This window comes from Hyaena hyaena, unplaced genomic scaffold (assembly GCF_003009895.1).
Source record: "Hyaena hyaena isolate Hyena2069 unplaced genomic scaffold, ASM300989v1 scaffold_149, whole genome shotgun sequence".
Classification (NCBI taxonomy): Eukaryota; Metazoa; Chordata; class Mammalia; order Carnivora; family Hyaenidae; genus Hyaena; species Hyaena hyaena.
The window spans coordinates 425,916-450,267 of NW_024080781.1; the positions used below are offsets into that span (position 1 = coordinate 425,916).

At 40.2% G+C, this 24,352-nt stretch overlaps 1 protein-coding gene across 2 annotated transcripts in view; it reads left to right on the forward strand.

Annotated features, from left to right (window-relative positions):
• RAPGEF5 (Rap guanine nucleotide exchange factor 5) overlaps positions 1-24,352 on the forward strand; it is a 223,580-nt gene that overhangs the window by 121,074 nt on the left and 78,154 nt on the right. For both annotated transcript variants that reach the window (XM_039238850.1, XM_039238851.1), the window contains one exon: positions 413-538. In XM_039238850.1, coding sequence (XP_039094781.1) covers positions 413-538 — 126 coding nt within the window. The remainder of the gene's footprint in view (positions 1-412; positions 539-24,352) is intronic.

Here is a 24,352-nt window from a genome sequence, read left to right on the forward strand (position 1 = left end):
TATTTTTAGTACTCTGTATCACTTCACCCTTTTTGTCAGAGTGGTTCCTGGCTAACTTTCCCATGAGTTTTTAACCTCTTGTGAGGCTTTGCTTATGTAACAGGAAACAGGCTGTCAGGAACAAATAGTGGCATATCAGGAGCACACTTCAGTAGCAAATGATTTAGTTTGCTCTGCCCTTTACTCTCTTAAAGTAGACCGATACATGATCTCAACTTTAAGACTTTTGGTGTGGCATTCCTAGGTTAAAATAATACAGTTTCAACTTTGCCAAGGCAAAACATTTGACCAAGACCATGCTTTACTCCAGGCGACAGAGAAGATGAGCTTATCATAAGACGCATTTTCCAGTGGTGTCATGTCCTGGGACTGTGGATTTAAGTATATCTTCGCTTTTTCTCCAACTCTCAAGGCAGGAGTGATGTGCAAACTCCAGGAGAGAGATGACATCGGACGGATTGAATTGGTTCAGAAGCTGACAAGAGAAAACTGTCAGTTTTTGCAGACAGACAGAAAGGAACAGGAGAAATCTGAACACGTAAGCCCTTTTTCTCTTGGGGATGCAGGTTTGAAGGGGTGAAAAATGTTTCTGCCTCGTTGTATGTTTGAAGGAAAAAACACTTTAAATTCTTTAGCTTTGTTTTTTCTCCCCAAAAGCATCCTCCTTGATAAAAATGACAGCTGCTCAAAACTCTAAGCTAGGCATTCGTAACCCTGTATTTATAAGAGGACTCTTCTTAAAAGTAAATCACGTAGAAATATAGGGACACATGTAAGCAAGTATGAATGCATGTCTGTTTATGATTTTGATTTGATGTCCTTCAAGTTTGACTTTGGGAATTTCAGCCCATCAGATAGTTTGTGGGATATGAATTTTGAAAGGACATTCTGATGTTCTTTTATGTTGAGTATGGGGTGGCTCTAGTTAGCAAACAAATGTATCCTGAGTCAGTAGAAATAAATGAGAGCAGAATAACAGATTATAGATGTTTTCCCAAAGTGGGGGAGTCAGAAGGGAGTTTTCCCAGCATCTTATGAATGTTTGTGTTCCAACAAAAGTTATATTGTTCAGATGTAGTTAAACTGGAGGAAAGGGACGCTGTGCTTGGTTCTCCTGAAAGCAGTTATTCAGATTGAGCCTTAGAACTGAGAAGCCTTCCGTCAGGCCAGGGAGACAATGGCACCACTTTCTTCTGCTACACATTGTTGTCTGTTGACTTTCTGTTGCTGTTTGTAAGATTTCACTCTCAGGGCTCAACTATCCAGGATTGCTCATAAAGGGGAAAATTCCTCAGTGCTTATAAACTTGTCTCCCTCTGACTTTAATTTTCCCTTGGAATTTTATTTTCAACTCTTTCCAAAGGGGAAAAATTGCTTCATGCCTTCTCTTCTCTGAGGCTGTGAATACAAATGCCAGAGTTTTCCGGAGCAGGAGAGGAGGTGAGATGTGCAAGCATGGCAGGCTGCTTAGTTGAACATAACACATCTCTAACAGTGCACCATCAAATCATAACAAGTGGTATCTCGCGGGGAAGTATGATGAAGCAGTTTCAAAGCCTTGTAACTGAGCTGTTCAGGGATGACCATTGACTTCAAGTGCGAGTGGACATGTCAAGAGCCTTCACTTCACCAGGGACTATTGAAAAATTCAGGGACTTGTTTAAATTGTTAAAAGCACCCTGAAGGATGACTCTCTCAAAGACTGACTCTTAATCTCTGCCATGTCCTTAGAATAGTGTGTAACTTAAGCTTCTCAAAACATTATTCCTTTTGATTGATTTAAATTAGAAGAGCAACAGTTTTCATATACCATACTTTGTCGATTGCAAAATCTGTATTCCCTCCACATTTTAGCATCTCTGAAATCAGGATTGATCATATGAAAACGCAGCCTCTTTTAACTGTGAGCATTTTTCTTTCCCAGTGGTCCTTAAAATGAATGATATGTTTTATAATGAATTGCATATTCAGTTCAGTGGACCAGTGACAGCCTGAGGTTAGGGGAAGAGCTTTTAAAGTCAGACAAATAGTAGAGTACCACTTACCATGGCTAGGAACTGTAAGCCTTTTGCCTCTAACAACTGTAGGCTTATTTTAAAAAATACCTATGTTGCCTTTGCCTTGTGTTTAGTTCAATCCAGAATATTAGAGTTACAGCTATTGAGACTGTCATACCCTCTGAATAGATAAGAAAAAGCTGAACTTGGTGCTGGTAATTGTAAAGACTGCTAACATAAGATAGAAATTTAGTGGTAGATGATTTACAACTTTGCTTATGGTTATCTACTCTCTGTTCCCTTTAATCCTTCATTTTAAGATTGTAAAATAGAACACTAAGGTTTGTTACTTCTTGCATGAATCTCATAATAGGGATGCATTACCAGCTCTGAAATACTTACATTCCTGAGAGGAAAATGGTGTATAAATAAACATTGGAATTATGGCCTTTGCTGCATAGACTTTTCCTCCTGCAGCTTAAAGTAAGAGGGATCTTTGTTCCTTTGTGATGAATATAATCTCAACCATTCTGCCATGTCCCTCCATGCAAGATGACAGCAGTTGAGCTGATCTGCTCTGGAGGCTGATATTTATACAGAGGTTCACTCTATGGATCATTTGATAATAGACGCTTATGCTTTTTGCAGTAATGTATTAGGAACAAAAACTGTCTGGTCGATTATCTCACTTATTTATGTCTTGAGCATTTGATAGAGCCCCACGCTGCACACGGAGTCCACTGCGCTCCTGAGGTGGGTGCAGCATTGACAGTTCCCTCTCCTTAGTCTCTTTTCACTGGCAGTCATCTGCTCCCGCTCATGAAAACCCAGCGACAACATGCAGTATGTACAGAGGAAACGGTCATTTACTTAATGTAAACCTAGGCCTGCCGTTTCTTCTTGTTAGAACAGTAACAATAATGACCAAGCCCTGGAGTTAGTCACAGATTTCCTTTCTTTTACGATTTTAAAATGCTTCAGCTACATCACCTACCATTACCAGACCTAAGTTATTTAAATAGACAATGGTGAAATTTGAATTAGAATCTCAGTTACCCATTGATTTTTTTTAAACTAAACTACATTGCTTCTGCAGTTCTAGAATACCATATGCCTTTAAATACACAGTGGCAAAATGAAACAGCTCCTTTTTAAAGGACTGCTGAATAGAAAAAGCATAAAGCTTTTGTTGCTGGCACATCTTGTCACAAATAGGAGCTTAGAGCTCTCTGAGTAGGGCATTTCTAATATTTTCTTAAACTGGTCAATGCCATGATTATAAATGCATGCAATTAAAGAAACACTTCACTCTGTGCTTTTGCCAAGGTATTTCTGAAAGAAAAATACTTAAATATATAATTATCACAAGTTTCTCAGGAAGCACTTGGTTTTCTTATTTTATATTAATAAGCTGTAGGCAAAATTAGCCAACACTCATTACCAAGTGTCAAAAATTATGATTTGAGAACTTTAAGAAGGGGGCAGAAATTGGTTATTTCTTCTAAACATTATGATAGTGGGATTAACATTTGGTCATTAACTCTTTAAAGAAATTACCTCTTATGTAGATATCATATTTCCTCATCTTAATCTGATTATATTAACAGAGGAAGGGGCGTATGTTACCAAATGGGGAGGTTCAGGCTTGACCTGCAAGCCCGACTGATGGTCACAGCATGGTGTGACAGGAAGAGCCTTGAAGGCACAGGACTAGCTAGAAGACACATGACTTGAGCACTGGATGATTCATGGGAGAAAAAGGGGAGTGGGCTGTAAGGGAGGTTACAATTCAATTGTATAAGACCTTGTAAGCCACTGAAAGGTGTTTAGGCTTGCCTTTCTGGCAAAGGAAAGCCATCAATGAAGGTAAGTGGCATGAACTGATCCGGTCTTTCTAAGATCCCTCTGGCATTGGCTTAGAGGAGAAAAATGACTGGAAAAGAGGAAAGTGTTGGAGAGAACCCTTAAAAAACTATTGTAGTGAGTCAGTGTAAGATGAAAGCCTGGATCAAGGTGGTAACTTGGAAAATAAGAAAGCTGTCGATGATGAGAGTCATTGAGATGGTAAAACTGGCAGAATTTGATAACTGGTGATGGGGAGGGGTGGGAGTAAGAATGGGTGTTATTTTATATTCAGCAATTTTTAAAATGTTTTATTAAGGTTTCTTTGGTATAGTGGTAGACATAAGAATGTTCTGTTCAGCATTAGAGTGGTTGGTCACCTTTGGCGAAAAGCTATAACACATTTACCTTGCTTTGTTTCCCTGCAGAATGTTTCAGGTGTCTGAGATGGACACCTGAGTGCCTAGAGCTCTCAGTGTTTATCTCACTGGCAAATTGTTAGGTAGGGGTTCTGGCTAACAACATGGGAACTGCATAAACCGTCTTCTCACACCAGACCCTTGGATAATACCTTGGGCGAAGTCAAAGCTTTGGCATTTGCTTCAACGATGTGTGAGCCTTCTTCAGCATTATCTGTGATTTTGGGGATGCCCTCTTGACCCATATAGTCTGAGTTGCTATTACTATGCTGTTATTTTAGAATCCTCTTGATCGTTTATTCATTTGATATGCCTTAATAAAAGCCAGTGTCATAGGGGATGCAGAATAGCTCTGGTGGTTTCTACCCTGAAGAAGTACAGTCAGGTTGTAGAGAGAAGACAGTGGCACAGATAACTGAGATATAAGGAGACAGTGTTGTTGATAATCTCCAGAGAGATACATAGAAGTTGGAAGAAGAATTTACATGTGGGGAAACAGGAGTCTCTGATACAGCAGAGGTAAAGTGTGATGTGAAGCCTAAAGTAGGTCTGGGTTGGATTAAACAATTCAAATTGGAGAAGAGCATTCCTAGTGGGGAGAACAGCATTAGAAAATGCACAGAAATGTCAAAGTACAGGGGATTTTTGGAAATCAGAAGCCATTCTATGTCCCTGGAGTACCAGAAGGAAGAGATGATGACAAGGAGGAGGAAGAAGGAAGATTGTGTGAGAAATGAGACTGGGACCAGACCGGAGAGGGTTTTGAAGGCTGAAAAGTTTTATTTCATTCTAGAAGTAATGAGAAATCAATGATGATTCGGTTTTGTTAGTTTTCAGAGGAGAGGAGGATGGATGGGGGGCTTGTATGAGGTAAATGATATCACTCAGTTTGACAGGTTAGAAAGCTGAGGCTGCTGAATGTCTCGGCATGGCAGGGTTACAGTGGACCCAAGTCTGATGGCTTCTGGGTGCCCTTCTCTTCCCAGTCATTGCAGGAAGGAAGGCTGATCAGGACAGGAAACTGGGACAGTAAGAATCATAATAATCCCAAAAAAGAAGAATGACCAGGACCATCCTGGGTGAAACAGACAGAATGGTTACATAATTAAGGGATGGTGGTGGCAGATGTGGGAAGGATAAAAGAGAATGCTAAGGTGCTTGCTTCATTTGAGTCCTAACTTAGATTTGAAAAGCGTGTAAACTGCTTAGATTTTTGTAGCCTTGAAATAGCTGTATTAAAGAAAATATCTAGAGGTGGGTACTTTTCTGAAACACAACAGTACTATTGACTAGAAGACCCCAACTATTTTTTCCCAAAATGTAGCTTCAGTAGTGTAGGGTAGAAATGCCAATAGTAGCTGCTAAAGTGAGTTCCTAATTTCTGAACTGCAGAAATGTGGATCTGTAAAATGGATGAGAGAGCTATGCTAAGCAGTACTTTCCCCAGAGACTCTGTCCATAGCCCTCCGGCTCCCCACCGGTTTTCTCCTGTTCCTTTGTTAAGACTGAGGACCCACCCTACTTCCTTCCCCTTTTCTCATTCACTTATGAAATATGGGTGGGAAGGGGATTTTGCACATTCTGAAACTTAATCTTGGCAGAGTCTGCTGCCAGGGTAGCGTCCCTATCACTCAGCCTCGACCGGGATTTCCTTTTCCCTGTTTCCTGCAGCCTCATCCTGGAATTCTGCCTACGTCAGAGGTTTCCTTGTTCACAGATGACTAGGGGAGAAGTGGCTTGGGGTGTTCTAGCTGCTGTCCCTTTTATTTCACCTAGTAAAAGTTAGTTTCTGCCTTTTTCCAACTTCTTTGGTCTATTACTTTGTTTAAAAAATAAGGCTAAGTATAAGGCGAAAGCCTTCTTTTTACTTTACATTAAATACTAAAAGCAAAGGTAGTTTTATCATTCTGTATTCAAACTTTCATTATATATGTAGGCAAACAAAGTTCAGAGCAATCATGGCATTACTTAAAGTTTATCAGCAATTTAGTTTAATCAAGAAATTACTTAAATACAAACAAATTTTATAACATTATTGCTTAATACGAAAGCCAGAATTTAGGTGTATGCATAATAGGTAATTCATAATATGTTAAGTTGCCCATCTGTAAACTGACAAACCGCTATGTAGAAATGAGTTTATTTTTCGTAATAAAAAACTTGACTTTGTGTTGTTTTGATGCTAAGGTACCCATTCACAGGAAAGAGACGTATGTGAATGAATGGTCCTAGTTCATTTTTGATCAGAATTAATATGGTCACCGAGTAACACAAAAAATGGTTCATGGTTTCTAGAAGTTTACAGGTGAGGGTGGCAGAGAATGGAGACTGCGGGGAGTGGAGGCGGGGATTCACACGCGGAAAACAAGTAACCATCCAAGACAGCAGTTAATCAAGTGTTTCACTACTTTGACAGGCATTGAGAGAGAGGGAAACATCCCTGATAAACACAGTTCACACCTGCAGCAACCCATGCTCCTCTTCATTCCACAGCAAGGTTTACAAGTTTGGCTCACTTCCTGCTCTTTAAATTCTGGTTTGTTGTGATTATTTATTTATTTACTTCTTTGCCAGGAAGATGGCAGCAGAGCTGCCAGTGAAGGCAGTGTGTTCATGTGTTTGGTGCTGCCATCTGCTCAATAGCTGTGTTTTCAAGTTCTCACAGGAAGCCCATTACAAGTCCCGACATTGATTTTTTTAAATGAGTTTTAGCATTTTTAAAGAGAGGAATTTGTCATTATGGTATTTGTTTATTTTAAATGCTCAAGTTTATTTTAAAAGGCCCAATTAAGAAAAGTGATAGTAGCTCAGTTAGATTTATCAAGATCATATTCCCAAAGATCTTGTATTCCCCATGGGATGGTTGATGAAGTTCTTATTCTTACAAAATTAAAGTAGTTGTATCATCTCTAAAATGTCTGAGAGGGGTGCCTGTCAATTAAGCGTCCGACTTCAGTTCAGGTCATGATCTCCCAGTCCGTGAGTTCAAGCCCCACGTCGGACTTTGTGCTGACAGCTCAGAGCCTGGAGCCTGCTTCAGATTGTGTATGTGTGTGTGTGTGTGTGTGTGTGTCTGCCCCTATCCTACTCATGCTCTGTCTCTCTCCCTCTCAAAAATGAACATTAAAGAAATTTTTTAAAATAAAATATCTGAGAAGTCATTAAGATATTGAGAAACAGGTTGTTTTTGTTTGGTTTATGCACCCTCCCCCTTGGTGATATATCTCACTCCAGACGCTGGACAACCTTATATTCTTTTCCTTTCTACCCCATCAAGACCTGATCTGCATTATTACTAACAATATAACAATATCATTACCTTCTAGATTGTTGTCTGATTAGGTGACAGTAGAAATCTTTGGTAGTTTCATTTGAGTTTATAGTGGATGCTTTAAGACAAAAAGGTAGGGAAAAGATGCACAGACAGATGGCCAGTCCTTCATAGACAGATGGCCAGTCCTTCATGACAACTGTGTACCACTGAAACTTGTAGAGATAAGAACATGAATAGATGTTCCTTCTCTCAGGGAGAAGGAAGACATAGGTATCAACTCATAATGTGCTTTCGTTGCTGTGGAAGGCCCTGGTGTATCAAAGCCTGCAGAGAGCTAACACTGCAAGAAATCCAAAGGATGAGCTCACAGTCCCCTGTGTGGTAAGTATTCTGCAGAGTGCTGTGACCTTTTTGTCACAGGGGTCTAAGGAGACATGAACACGTCCCTGAGGAAGAGAGAATCTGAAGTCCAGAAGATCAGTAGGAGAAGTGAGGAAAGACAGACATTCCTGGCAGAGGAGGGAACAGGAGTGACGCTGCAGCCCCAGGGGCAGAGCCAAGCGGCCAGAGTATGGCCTCAGGGGGAGGGCCACAGGGGCCAGAGGGTGCAGGACCTTACAGGCTTAGCCAAAAATTGTGTGCTCCTAGTCAAATAGCTTTGAGCTCTTGTGAAGAATTTAATAAGCAAGAGAGAAAAAGGTGATTAGGTTTGAATTTTTGAGATTCCTCTGGTGTAGCGCCAGAATGGGTTTGCAGTCGAGAAGGATGGGTCACACTTGCTCCCTTTTTTCACAGGCTTCTCTGTTGGTTTTACAGGAGGCAGTTGCCAGCATAAACTAAGGATTTTGTCTGAGGAGCTCAAGTCCATGAACTTGAGCTAAAGTTCTTGGGATGACAGAATGTCCAATTATAGCTCAAATCTAATTCTTGAGCTTCACCCTAAAATACACCACGAACCATCATTTTCTTGAAAACGTTGACTGTGATTCAGTACTGTTTTATAGAAATGAATTTTGATGAATTTTGCATGTCGTGTGAATACTTTCTGTTAATGGCATAGGCTTATATGTTCACTTTAAAAATACTTACTCTGTGGTATAATGTTTACCTCATTTATTCAGCCAAAGTTCAGTGATTTCTGAGTGATTCAAATACTTCAGTTGGTAAAGATGAGGAAAAGAAATGTATGAAAGATTTCCATATAAGATGCAAAGAATTTCTTTTTCCTTTTGCAGTGGGAAGTGGATAGAAGGAAAATTCCATCTGGCATTCAGCAGCCCTAAATGTTGTTGTAAGACAGCAAAAATAGAAGATTCCTTAAAATATCATAACAGAACATAAGAGACCGTGGCCAAGTGTGCAGTACATATTTCTCTGTTAAATCATGTTAAATACCCATATTTTACTTAAAACATGACCGTGTTCTTATTTTTCATTACATAAAAATTTGTCTTTAATTTAAAAAAAAATAATCCATTCCATTACTGAAGCAGGACAGATTTCTTTTTTTCTAGAGAAGTTGATGCAGCCGCACGTAGGTTTACCTGAAACAGATTTCTTAATTTTTCTGGTGTTTGTTGTTTTCCAGTATTTCCCTCCTGTTTTTTTTAAAAAAATGGAGAAATAGGGGTGCCTGGGTGGCTTAGTCGGTTAAGCGTCCGACTTTCGCTTGGGTCATGACCTCGCGGTTCATGAGTTCGAGCCCCGCGTCGGGCTCTGTGCTGACTGCCAGCTCAGAGCCTGGAGCCTGTTTCAGTCTGTGACTCCCTCTCTCTCTGACCCTTCCCTGCTCACGCTGTCTCTCTCTCTCTCCTAAAAATAAATAAAAAACATTAAAAAAATAAATAAATAAAAAATAAAAAAATGGAGAAATAAGATGCGGCATGTAGGTTCATTTACTGTACATTTGTACGTAATTAAGTGAACAAGGCTCAACAATTTTAAGAAGCCCTTGTAAATGTCCTCTTTGTTCAGGCTCCAGGAATGGCTGGGCATGATTGAGGCGAGCTGAGTCAGAATAAAGGATTAGGGGCTCCTCCAGATCCAAGAAACACGTAGAGGGAGAGAATAATGGTGATAATAAGACAGTTAAGATGGCAGGAAGTGGCTTGGGGGTAGGGATTTGTAAGGAGGCTCATGAAAACTTAATAGTCATAAGAGCATGTCTTGGTGATTGCAGAGGTAGGGGTAGGATTGTACCATTTTGGCCCTCTGCAGTCAGTGAGGGGAGAGAATGGTACTTTGGACAGATGAGTCCTTAAACCTTTCATGATCTTGCCTAGGCTTGGATTTATAGAGGTTAAACAAGCTTCATATTGATACTTTTATGAAGAGAGAAGTCTAATGATTCCCAAATGGTGCAGTGCATAATAAAATCCCAAACTGAATTTTATGCTTGATGGATGCTATCACTTTCTTGCTGCTCAGTGAACTTACTGTTATTACAAGTTGGAAGATTGTGATGATGCATTATTTTTTGCAATCAGTCTGAGTATCCTGGAGTTTTCCTCTGAGAGTCATAGCCATCAGAAAGAACTTGAGCTATCCTGTGTCCTGATTGTTTGGGTAAGAAAAGCTTTCATTCAAAAACTGGCACCTGCTAAGTAGAGTTATAATGAGTTTCCTCTAAAATGGGCAATAAACACTATACAGTCCATTGATTCTCTTGGAAGTTTGTTAATCACAAGAAAAGGTTAGAAATATTTCCACTATTGATATTCTTCTAGGAAAATAGATACCTTTTAACTTCTGTAATTAGAAGCAAAAAAATCATTAATAAAAATAATAATTACTAGAGATCTTTTAGGTTTGTTAAAGTTATAATTCATTCTTGGTATTTTTATCTGTGGTCCTAAGAATGTGGTTTGTGGGGACCTAAAGTGAGGCTAGCTTGATTGGAATGACCCTTGTCTCCATAAAACATTTCTCATGAACTCCTTCTCCCCTACTTATTAGCAGTTTTCCTATCATAAAATTAACCCACCAACTCCCGAAAACAGGCACAAGCAGTTTTGTCAGCAAAAAATAAATGGGATCATTCAGTGCTTCTCACTGAACACCCAGAGGGAGGCAGAGTTCTAAAAAATTATCTCAGTAGTAAAACAATACTCAGAGATAACTCTAAAAGTGTGGGAAACGAGAGGGTAATTGAAGGCATGGAGATAATACTGTGTCCTCTAGTAATTTTTATGACTGGAATTTTAAAAGGTATAAGTGAACAGAACTACAAAATATAAAAATGGCAGAGATAGTAGCACACATGGCCCCAGTTGGTGCTGATTTATAGTTACAGGTTTGAGGTTAAGGGATAAGCCAACCAAGGTGATAAAGGGAAGAATTTGAGTGTGGGTGAGGCAGAATTCTGATTAACCTTAAAATCCAACAGAAGAAACCTTAGAAGAAAGCAGAGAGCCAATTTTATTCTGATTGTCTTCTGAGGAATACACTTGAATGCCAGATGCTTGTGGACAGAAACCTTTCATGACTTGTTGAACTATTAAATGCCATTTCCATTATAATTTGGCATTCAAGTCTGACTTTATCTCAATTTTAAGTAGATCCCATTTCCGTCCCAACTCAGTAAATCTCAGATTCCTGTCCTTCAGTATTACTCATGATCTTGGCATAGAGTGGAGATCTGCATAGACCTGAGAAAAGTTCACCACACCCTGGAAAAATCCTTGTTAATAAAGATCAGAGAGCCCTAGGTATATTCAACACCTGCAGCTGTCGTTTCCCTTGTTGTATCTCACCCTCTCCCCCCAACAGAGGCTTGCCACTTTGGCATCTTTGCCCCAACCTCTACTCCAGAACCTTTGGGGAAGAATATAGTGGGAGAGAATTTGCTAGTCCATTTTGGCCTAAACCTAAGTTCTGAGACTACTTCAATCCAGAATAGAAAAGCCAGAAATGGGGGCGCCTGGGTGGCTCAGTCGGTTAAGCGTCCGACTTCGGCTCAGGTCATGATCTCACGGTTCGTGGGTTTGAGCCCCGCGTCAGGCTCTGTGCTGACAGCCAGCTCAGAGCCTGGAGCCTGTTTCAGAGTCTGTCTCCCTCTCTCTCTGACCCACCCCTGCTCACGCTGTCTCTCTGTCTCTCTGTCTCTCTCTCAGAAATAAATAAAACATTTAAGGGGCGCCTGGGTGGCTTAGTCGGTTAAGCGTCCGACTTTCACTTAGGTCATGATCTCGCGGTTCGTGGGTTCGAGCCCCGCGTCGGGCTCTGTGCTGACAGCCAGCTCAGAGCCTGGAGCCTGTTTCAGTCTGTGACTCCCTCTCTCTCTGACCCTCCCCTGCTCACGCTATCTCTCTCTCTCTCCTAGAAATAAATAAAACACAAAAAGAAAAAAGAAAAAGAAAAGCCAGAAATGGTGTCTCTTCCTTCTGAGTGACAGAGGATGGCAGGCTGCAGGCATATCAGTCAGGGACCCTAAAAAGAAGAACTGGGTAACACATGCTTAGGGGAGACCCAGAAAGAATTGAATATGTGTTCCTTGGTTGAATGTGGTAACCTGCTGACCCTGGGGAATTTGGCCACTTCCCTAACTGCACTGAGATCTTCAGGCAGAAGCCAGCATCCCTTATCAGACATTGAGTTTGTCAACCATTAGCAGCTTATCTCAGACTCCCATGCTTGGGCTGCTAGAGATGATGAGAAAGAATCCGAGTCGGTGAGGGTGGGTGGCAGCCAAGTAGCTATTTAGCTTGTTGCTGCCAGTAGTGACCATTCAGCCATTACACATGCACTTAACTTGGTTGAGGACCCAATTTTTTAAAAGCACAGAACTTTCTCCTTTTTATATACAGAGCAAATTTTTTAAATACCTGGCTAGGATTAATTTAGTTTTGCCTTCATTCATGGAGAGAAACATTTGTTGAGCACCTATGAACCAGGCACCACACAAAATAGAGCAGAGACAGGAGTGAGCAACATCTGATAAGACCTCAACGACCGGAGACTGAAGAGCGCTCTGAACGTAGAAGAAAGGGGCATACTTTGAATACAGTATTTGTTTCCAGAAAATTGTTACTTCACATTCCTGTGAGGCATTTGCTAGATTGAACATCATTTTTTACTTCCTGGGTTATGCCTGGGAAAGGACATAAATCATAAAAGGCAAAGGTCATAAATCTCAAATCTAAAGAAAGTTACATATTGTTGGCATTTACCATTTTCCCCTCCTCCCACTTTGTATCTACAAAATATATTAAAAAAAAATAATATACTGTATATAGTTTTGGACCTGTTTTACTGATTGAATTTGTTTCTGAAAACAAGCTTCTTGGAGAGGTTTATAGGTGTTTAACAATTGACAACAAGGTATTAGGTACCTTGCTGGAGTTGATAGCACATTTCTGTGGAAGATTTTTTTTTTTTTGTCTAAAATTGTTCTGCTCATTGAAAAAGTAGTACATGCCTTTTGCAAAGAATTTAGAAATACTATTCAGCTACAAGGAAGAAAAATTTAGTGGTAACTAACCATGATTGCCCTGCACCTTGCCCTGGGCATCAGTGTATACATTCTGAGTCTTGCCATGTTTTCATAGTATACTTGACTTAATCACCCTTCAATTTGCGCACAAAAATGCTTACAAAATTTTGCTGTTAGAAATGATCTGACATGTACATCTCTAGAAAGTTTTTACCTAAATTTTTAAAGTAAAACTTACTTAGAGAGAGAAAGTGTGTGTGTGTGTGTGTGTGTGTGTGTGTGTGTGTATGCGTGCGCGCGCGCGCGCAGAGGAGGGGCAGAAACAGAGGGAGAGAGAGAAAATTCCAAACAGGCTCTGCGCTGTCATCATGGAGATGGACACGGGTCTCCAACTCATGAACCACGAGATCATGACACGAGCCAAAACCAAGAGTCTGATGCTTAACTGACTGATCCACCCAGGCGCCCCTAATTTTATATTTCTTAAGGATAACCTCCTAGCTTAGTAATTTCTACTTACAGGTTTGAAGCACTAATCTCTTTTATGTTTTTCCTCAGTTACTTTCCATAAAGCTTGTGCTAGTTTTCACTTACATCAGCGATACATGAAAGTACTTGTTTTGTAATGTCCTCACTTTTATCCTCATTGAACACTATGATTCTTGGGGGAAAATTAAATATTTTTTTAGGGTTGATGGCAGGAAAGTATTATCTAGTTCCAATTTAAATTTCTTATGAGGTTGGAAATTTGCAATTTATATCAATCTATTGTCTTTCTTCTATAAATAACCTGTTCACCTCCTTTGCCCAATTTTCCATTGGAATTTTTTCATTGATTTGAATAACTGCTTTATATATTAAGAATATACATCCTCTTTGCTGCATGTAGTTTTCTCTCATTTGTTTCTTGTTTACTTATTTTTATACATATATGAGCAAAGCAGTTGATTCATGTTTTTTAATTTTTAAAAATACTCTGAAAATGAAAAAGTCCTTATCCATTTTGTGGCCAGATTATCAATTTTATTTTCTTCTGTTTCTTCTAGAATTGCACTTTTCACTTTTGTCTTCAATTAAGTTACTATTTTGTTATCAGCATTTAAAAAAATCCATTTTATTCTGGAGGAATTAAAATTCTATTAACGGATTTCCTCCAAATTCAATATATGGAGTACAAATTGAGTCACATTACCTCTTGGAGCTTCAGTTTTCTCATCTATAAAGTTAGGAGATGAGCGATCTAAGATTTCTTCTAGCTCTGAAATTCTTTTCTTAACTTGAAGAAATTAAAGTTAAGAAAAATTCAACAGCATCCATACTTTTGAGTGTTGAACATATTTTGGGAAATTGTTGCCATTTTATAGCAGATAACAATTGATTACCCAGGAGGCTTTCGGTAGACATTTTTTACTCTGATGGAACATGTCTATCAATGCCAAGAATCATTCTGTTCTTTCATGTTCTAAAAATACTCCTGTGGGTAGAACTTCTAAAAATTTACTCTTTGTGAAATAGTGTTGATATGGGACAGATGGCTGATATAGCATATCCAGTTAGAAGTACCTCTGCTATCAGGGTATTCTAGTTATATTTCATGTCAAGTCATTAAATACTTGGAATTGTTTTCTTGAGTTCAGAATGTCCTGAAGAGGATTGAGAAATGCGATTCCCAAATAATGACAAACCCAAAAAATGTTAGATCTTACTGCCTTGAACTCCTAGAAATAACAAGGAAGTGGACAAGCTGTTTATACTGGCTAATAAGTTCATTAATTTACCACTATCCACAGCCTAGCTCTAAAACACTCCTTTTTTTAAAAAAAAGATGCAGATTTAGAGCTCCCCTATAAAGAATTTACTTTTTGAGGGCAATCCCATTTTTATATGGACTTTTACCCCCAGTGTCTAGTGCTAAGCTTTCAATCAGTGTTTGAATCCAACAGAGAAGGCAGTTGTAGGTGGTTTGAAATGTTTCCCAAACCGAATCTGTACAAACCCAAAGTTGTACCTGCTCCAGGCTTCCAGTACTATGGAGATTTTCAGCTTCAAATGAAAGATTTGTACTATCAGGAATTACCTGAAAATAACAGGCAGAAAAGACAGGGAGATTCATCATCAACAGTCAGTTTGTAAGTGTAGACAAGCCTTTGGGAGAACTCATACTTGGTAAAGAGTAGACAAAAGCTTTGAGTCTTCAATGAGTCACAGTTTATGGAACAAGGATTTTACCTAGGCAGGTTTGTCTATGATGATCTCTATCCTCTTTGGCACCTAAGTACAAGTTAATATTCAGAAAAATAGAAAATATTTTCATCTGTATTATATCACAGAAGTGCTTCCATTTCTTTTCAGTCCATCTTTTCTTCAAACACACCCATCCTCTACCCCAGAAAAAGGAGAAAGACCAATACTATGCAACCGCATTTATTTTTGTCTTATTTTAACCAAGTCTCTCTTTTTTTACCTTCTAATTTTGTTTGCCTCTCACATAGCTTTAGCAATATTTCATTGCATTTTAAATTCTCTTTTTAATAACAACTTTCTATGGTTTTGCAATGAACCAAGAGTGACACACTCTTACCTTTCTCCCAGTCTGCTTTCAAACTGGGGAATGAGGTTTTTGAGATGTTTACTGTAGAGACCAAAGGTGTGCCTCTCTAAAAACACCAAGGAATGTACAAAATGTGAAAAAAACGAGAGTAATTTTTAAGTTGCTTGTATTTCCTTTCCCCTGTGCCATATGATCCAGCAGTTGCTATGCTAATGAGGAATTTTTCATTCCCTAACTTGCATAAGTACCCATGCTGCCTCTTTTATTACTGCTTTGCCTTCTCTAAAGTTAAAAATGCATGCATGTGTGTGCACATACACAGGCACACACATGTAAATACACATTTACATAAGCACAAAAGAGATTTGGAAAGAGTTACAGAGTTCCCTTACTTGAAGCCTTCCCATTTTCCAAGCATATTACTTTATACTCTCTTTACTTTTTATTAAAACTTGTTTTCTGGTCTTTTTGAGGTATAATTGACAAATAAAACCATATATAAAGTGTACAATGGGATGTTTTGATATATGCATACATTGTAAAGTGATTATCACAATCAAGCTAATTAACATATCCATACCTTCCAGTTATATACATGTGTATGTCTGTGTGTGGTGAGAATACTTTAGATCCACTCTTAGCAAATTTCTAGTCACTACTCTTTAAATTTGAAGAATACTTCTGAGTCTGTTCAGAGTTAAGAGCTAGCTTTTTCAAGTAATTTCAGTTGATAATTGGGTTTTCACTTAATCGGGAAGTGTTTTCCAACAACTGAATTTCCTACAGGAGGAATTTGGAGGGAGAAGCCCAAGCTATAGGAAATAGCATTTTAAATTCTATTTTAAGGGCTAGCTTATCAAGTACTGTGCTAAAAATCCAGTGTCCTCTTGTTACTCAGATTTTAAAGGTTTCTAGAAAACTGCTGTGAATTACTCAAACCCCAAGTGACAAGGATACCTGCACCTAAAATGTGGAAACTTTCTCTGAGTCATATTTTAGCATAGGGTTTCATCCCATGTCTCGGCTGCTTGGGGAGAGTGTCAAGATCTTTTCCCTTTAGAATAACTTTGCAAGTATGTAACACACACATGCAGAGACATACACACATGACTGAAATGATTTGAGAACACTTGGAAACTAGAAGTGTATAAATGTTCTATGTAACATTTATATTTGTCATGTTTGTTAAATCTAGGAAACAAGATTTCAGGTTGTTGTTTTTTTTTTTTTAATATTTTTATTTATTTCTAGGAGAGAGAGAGAGACAGCGTGAGCAGGGGAGGGTCAGAGAGAGAGGGAGACACAGACTCTGAAATAGGCTCCAGGCTCTGAGCTGGCAGTCAGCATAGAGCCCGACGCGGGGCTCGAACCACAAACCGCGAGATCATGACCTAAGCGAAAGTCGGACGCTCAACCGACTAAGCCACCCAGGCGCCCCTGTTTTTTTTTTTTTTTCTAATCTGAGGTAACATACATATTGTATTTTGAGGACTATCAAGATATACCAGTAATGAGAGATAGAAATAAGAGCCATTCTCAGCATTAGATCATCTCTGTTTTTTGCACATGTCAGTCTGCATGGATGCCATGGATTGACAGAACTCACATTTTCAAAATACTGAGTTTTTCTCCAGTGACTCCAGTCATTGAATTTTTTCCCCTTTCTTCTTCTGCATGTTAGTAAATGCTTACAGATCTAATTTAGGATTTGAAGCATCCTCCTATCTTCTGAATTACCTTCAAGTAGGCTTCTATCAGATCAGATATGCACAGGGCAATGCCCTCAATTGCCCTTTGACCTAGACGTCTTAATTCCAGAGAAGCTAAGAGGTGAGTCTTGGTGATTCCCAGCTGACCCTTTGTACATTTCCTTGGGTCCACTAACCAGGGTGAGTGTATGTAACTCATGAGTCTCAGCAGAATGAAACGACTGTCATATCTGGGACAGAAAATCGACAGAAGCAGGGGGGTTCAGTGGCCTGACCCCAGTGACAATGGCTAACATCACCCTTTGTTTATTGCTGCTGCTGTTTTATCATGTTTACACTTTAGACTTGCTCCTGTTAAAGATGCTGACTACTTCCTTACAGATAATCAGGAACACTTCCCAAAGATGAGGAGCTCATGCATAGTGCTTTATGAGCATTAACTAACTCTTAAATTTTATTCAAAAAATGAAAATATCAGAGACCACTGAAATTCATTGTCTCCCTTCTCTTAGATTTTAGCTTCTAGAAGTGTATGGCTTCTAGGTGAGGGAGACTTAGGCTTAAGGGGTGAGTTGGGTGCCAGAGAGGAACTACCCTGTACTTCCATGAAAATGAATCTTCTCAATCCCTATCCCAGTTCTCTAGCAGAGGGTATCCAGCCTTCTTCTTCAGTCAGCTCTGTGATTAACTTGCCATGATGTCCTCTGGCTCTCTGTGGTGCATGCAGTACCAGACGGAGTAGTTTTCAATGTACCTGAAAAAGTTTGATGACATTATTTGTGTTTCTTTAAATATGGATGATATTTAAACACATATATGTAAGAATAAAATTGTAGCAAGGCCCTGATACAAATTCAGTTTGTAACATTTTGTCCTTCATATGCTTGGATGGCATACACCTAGGGTATAGTTTGTATGTTTTTCTGCATCCATTTATTGAGCACTTTCTCTATGTCCAGCACTCATAATTAGGTCAATAGGTAGGTATTATCTCATTTCACAGGCAGGAAAGCTGTTGCTGAGAGAGATCGAACAGCCCTGTTAAGACCACCCAGCAAATCTAGGATTTGAACCTAGGCAGATCTGTCTTCACTTTGGTGATTATCAGTTTAATTGAATTCAGCTCACAGGTTCCTTGAAGAGCTGCCATTGTCTGAGTTTGATTTTTGTGCTAAGAGTTAGTTATTACCAATGAAATACAAATGGGCCATACCTATGGCAGGCGGCCTGGTAGAAAAGAGCTTCATAAGGTGTGTTGATTGTTCACCAAATTATTTTATCTGGGAATTGGTGATTTAAAAGGTAGTTTGGTGGTACTATGCTAGTATGTACTATGTATGTAGTTTGGTATGTACAAAGGTAGTTTGGTATGTACTATGGTACATACACTTTTTTAGTGCCTAAAAACCTTATGAGAAATATAAATCCTCATATTTCAAATGACGCTTTAGGATTTAGGGAGTGTTTCCCCCCCCCCCCCCCCGGAACACAGCTATTAAATGGTTGTGGGATTTTACTTCAGATAAGGCAAAGCCTGTAACTTCTGTCCACTCAGGATAGTTTGTGGCTGCCTCTGCAGCTATAAACCCAGACTCTCTGTGAGGACAGGGCCATCCCTAGATGAGAAGTGGCTCAAAAGGTCTCGGAGTCAGAATCAAGCTTTGTTTCTCAATATGAGTGAGCTGTATCTATTACTCAGACTCTTTGCCTACATCTGACCTTGGGGCTTCAGTTCCTGGCTCCAGACAGTCTAGATCTCGTCCTTTTGTTCCATAGGCCTGTAACTTGAATTTCTCCATTCTTCCCTAGCCTGGTATCTGGCCTGTGTGGCTGAGCCACTGCCTCCTTGCCTATATCTCTCCGTCCTTAATCTTGGGCCATTCCGATGGACAGCATCTACCTACTCATCGGTAATTCACCAGGCTCATCATTCATTTAACAGGCACTGTTGTTCTGGATGGTGACAACAGCACAGAGAACGAAACCAAGCCCCTGTTCTCATGACGCCAGTATCAGAGTAGAACTTGTCTTGCCATTTCTCCTCTCTTTTCTCCCCTTCATCCTCACCCCCAAATCTGGTCTTCAGTCAATTGCTGGGAAATGCTTATCAAAATTTAAGCTTTTACTGATAGTGTGGAGCCTGCTTGAGATTCTGTCTCTTCCTCTCTCTGACCTTCCCTACTCATGTTGTCTCTCCCTCTCTCTCTCTCTCTCTCAAAATAAATAAACTTTAAAAAAAATTAAGGTTTATGATAAAAATGACATCTTTATGGTTTAACAGCTCTCAAGGGCCACATAGAGAATGTTGGGTATGAAGCAAGTTGTGGGATCTGAATTGCAGTAAACTAATGTAGGAGGACTATTAAGACACTAAAGCATGCAGAGATTAGATTAAGTCAGATAGGGAAATAATAACATATGCTACTCTAAAGCTCTTAGATTTTTGAGTTGCTTTGCTGACAACAAGATGATGGACTCCATGACGTATGTGGGAGCATCTAAGTTAATGGTAAGTTGACCCAAGCTTCTCTGAAAAGTCAGACGTGCTATATCATCTACATTTGCATCCTCTCCTCCATTTGCACCTCTGCTCTGTGCTGGGGGGGCAGTGAGTCCTGACTCCTGTGGACTGTATCACTCGAGCTCTCTTGCCTGCCACCTCCAAATGGGACGTGGCCATTGGGGTCTGCCACAGGAGATGAGAGCATAGAAGGGAAGGAAGGTCAGGCTGGTGGTTGTTCCCACCTCTGTCCTGCTTCCTCCCACGTTGTGGCCATGACCACTCCCCTCCGTGACTACAGCTCCTCCCTGGGAGTGTCTCATTGACGTCTCCAGCCCCCAGAGGGATCTAGCACTCACTGTTACCTTCTCTTGCTTGAAAGCCAAGGGTGGTTAAGATCTCCCTCTTTGCTGGTTATGTCACCATTTTCTGGTTAATTTCCTCCAAGCTACCTGCACTTCTGTAAGTAATCCCTTCATTAAACACTTGCAGAAAACTCTAGCTGAGTGTGCCTCTCCTTTTTGGCCAGAGTAATCAATCAAGCTAATACAGCATATTGCAATATACTTGGGATGAAAAGATAATGACTTTATATTTCAGTCTGTTCCTATTTCTTCTTCTCAGTTGTTCATTATGTTGACTTGCCAAAGTTGGCCTCAGGATAAAATTCTGAGGCTTGCCCTGATATCAGGATCCTTAAACAACTTGTTTTACATAATAATAATTACCAGAGGCAATGAAATTTAATAAATACAGTTCTTCTCTAGCTGCCAGAGCTTTCCATCCAGACGTGTTCACTGGGTTCCTGTGGGAGTTTGGTCATATTCACTAACAACTTTGTGTTTGCTTTTATACCTATGGAAGTCAGACTGTACCTGGATTTTGTGAGTGTGGGGATGATGAATCCTATTAATTCTGTTGAGGTTTTAGGTTGAGTTTTAATATTAGTATGTGTAGGATTGAGAGAAAAAAAAGGAACCAATTATCATTATTTACTCTCTTTGTGCCAAAGTAGCCCGTGCAAAGATGTAATTGTCAGGTCAGCACTTGGTGGTCCAGTAAGTCTAAACCACCGCTCTCCCTGACACACATCTGCTTACTTAATCTTTTTCTTAGTGTATTCTCTTCATCAGACTTTTACTGTTTTTCCATGAGAAAAAAGAATCATGAGATACATTGTCAGCAAGTTCTGTGAAGGTTGTTTTCAGACAAAATTGTTTCTGGCTGGGGAGATTTATTTTTCAGATAAGTATTTTAATTCTGCCGTACCCACATTTATGGTACAAGAATATATGTGGGCATTGGTGGTTTGGTTTTCAAAGCTGTGGGTGAATTTCCATAGAACAAGATGAGAAGAGATACTTAACTGCTAAATCATGTGTGTCTTTCCAGTTTAGGAGAGCTAATACTTTGGGCTTTTGTGAGAAAACTGAAGTCAAAACAGCTGAATTTTGAGGAATCTTAATATTGGATAAGATACCAAGGTCGTCTTGTCTGGACTCCACTCTCACTGAAGAACCATCTTCCCTTCTTGCATAATATTGTTGACAAGCTCTGCTCCAGCTTAAGGGAAAGCTCGGTCCATATCTGTTGTCAGTACTTCCTTAAATTGAAATACAATCAGCATCTTTTATCTGGCCACCCATTAATGGAAGGTCACCTTTCCAGAACATCATGAGTAATCCTATGGCTTGCTCTCCCACAGGAAGTGTAGCTCAGAGAATGGAAATTACCTACCAGGGTTTCATTCTCCTAAGCTTTTCTTTCTTAGACATTCCAGCGACGTGAACTATACCTCACAGGGCATGTTTGTCAGAACTCTTTGTAGCTCCTTGGCATAGGGCCCTGTATACCCCAGTCAGCAAACTCCTATGCCCACAGGCTTATCACAGCCCAGTTTGGGGTTAGTTTGGGGGTGGGTTGATTGATTTTTGAGGTAAAATTCACATTTTAAAGAGTACAATTCAGTATCTGCCCAGTGCTTGAGCCTATCAGGCCTAGGTAGCTAACGCACTGGAAGTCCCACCAGCCTTAACCTTCATGTCTCTGTGTACCCAAGTTGGGTGGGCACAGGTACCCGCAGTCTCACAGACTCCTCTCATCCCTGCCATGTTTAACTCTGTTCCTGCCAGCACTTCATTTTTCCTTTGCTGGTTCTTGAGTTCTGTGTTGGCCTGAGCTGATTTAGCTGTGGTCCTGATACAATGCTCAGCCCTTCCCAACCCTCTTGTCTTGTCACTCTGTCCCTTGATGACTTTTCCAAATCACACAGACCATCTAGACCTGAAAACTGGCTACCCTCATAGGTTTGAGCCTCACTAAGACTTAGACACACCTGTTGTGTGATCCACCAGGCAGTCTGGCCTGCTTTGGCTACCAGCATGAGGGTAAACCAAGCCGCCTCCTAAAGTTATAGTCTGTAAAGTGTATTATTGACCATCTTGAGGGGACATCTGTGGTTCCAGTTCATGGCCAAGTCCTGGAGCTACCTCAGAGTGATTTTCATATCAACCACTTTAAAGCCAAGATGCTGAACTAGAGCGGGTCATTTTGATCTGATGTCTAACCCCTTGCCTATATTTATCCTTGTCCAATTTGATGAGCATGGCAGCTATTCTATTCACTTTACCCAATCTGAGTGTCTCATCTAAGTTGATGGTCAAGATGCAGAACTGCACAAGCTAGGATCATTCACCACCAGAGGAATCTGGTGGCCCTTCCTTAGGAAGAACGCCTCTCAGCAATGTCCCCTATGTCAGCACCGTCAGACTTCACCACCTGAAATGTATTCTTTTAGACTGAAGGTGCTCTTCTCTAAACCTCCACTCTAAAATGCATATTTATCTATTCATCCTTTTGTTTTTTTATTCATTCAGTGTTCTTTTTGTTCATTTATTCATTCTGTGTTTTTTGAGTATCTGTGAAGCATTAAGACTTGCCTATTCATTAGGAATTCAAAGTTAAAGATGATTTGGTACCTACCTGCTCACAAGTGAGCTTTGGTAGACAAAAAAGAGTATCAATATGTGCTGCTCAAAATGCCAAGTCAGAAGGGGTTCCAGGGTACCGTGGGGTCACAGAGGAGTGCCAGCCAAATCAGACTGGAGGAAAAGGGGATACAGTGCATTCCTGGAGGCGGCAATTCTTTTTTTTTTTTTTTTTTTTTTTTTTTTACAAATAGTTTATTGTCAACTTGGTTTCCATATAACACCCAGTGCTCATCCCCACAGGTGGCCTCCTCCATGCCCATCTCACTCCTCCCCCCCACCCACCCATCAGTCCTCAGTTTGTTCTCAGCATTCAAGAGTCTCTCGTGGTTTGGGAGGCAGCAATTCTTGAAGTGAACTTAGGGGGATGAATAAAGGTTAGACCAAGAAGGTCGTGTGAAAAACGAGTCCTAACAAGCTGTTGGCTCTGCATGCTTAGTCCACACAGGCTGCTGTGACAGGACACCATACACCGAGTGGCTTAGAAACAGCGGAGATTTTTTTGTCACACTCCTGGAAGCTAGAAGTTCAAGATCAAGGCTTTGGCAGATTCAGTGTCTGATGAGAGGTTGCTTTCTGGTTCATAGCCATCATTTCACCGTGTCCTCATATGGTGGGAGAGGTGAAGGAAGTTTCTGGTGGCTCTTTTAGAAGGGCATCAGTTACATTCATGAAGGCTCTATCCTCATGACCTAATCACCTCCCAAAGGTCCCACCTCTAGATACCCTCACACTGGGGATTAGGTTTCAACATAGGAATTTTGGGACAGGGCACATTCAGTCCATAGCAAACGTCTTCCTATAAATAAGTTAAGATCCTTGGGTACTATTTTCATAATCTTGAGGGGCAACAGCATTACAACCTGTGCTACTTGTAGGACCTCTTGAATGGCATCAACAGGTGATTCTTAGCATTCTCCATTTGAAATGTTATCTGATGCTGCCGGCTTCAGACAAGTTTGATGATGGAGCACTGGGCCATGAGAGGTTGCTAAAGTTCCCAATTGGGGCTGAGTAGAAGGAGGAGATTAGAGAGTACAAAATATACATCTTGCCAGTTCATCATTTGGCCCACAATTTGATCTGTTCATGCCCACCCGCTTTTTATGTGCCCTTTTTATGTGTCACTACAAGGACAATACCATTTAGTGAGTGCCTTCCTAGTGCTGTGTTAGTTACATGGTCTCTTTTATGTTAGTTACATGGGAGCTTAGTTTAGTAAATAGAATAAATATAACATTCAAGTTTGATATGCAGTTAGCTCCTGTGATGAGCATTGTGAAATAGGAATGTGACTAAGTGGGGGGTGAGGGAAACCTCACAGTAAGAATAACCTTTGAGCCTTGTGACATAGAATTCTGCCTTTTAAGATGTTTTTTAAATTATTTTTAGGGAGGAGGAGGAGAAGAGAGAAAGGGGTACAGAGGATCTGAAGCAGGCTCTGTACTGACAGGCTGACAGCAGCAAGCCCGGTGGGAGACTCAAACTCAGAAACCTTGAGATCATGACCTGAATGGGAATTCTGCCTTTTAAAGGCAATTCACTCAGTCTCTTGCTTGTTCATTAATTTGTATATTTGGTAAACCTTTGTCAAGTAATTATCACGTGCCCTGAGCTGTGTGTTAGAGAAATAGAATCACAG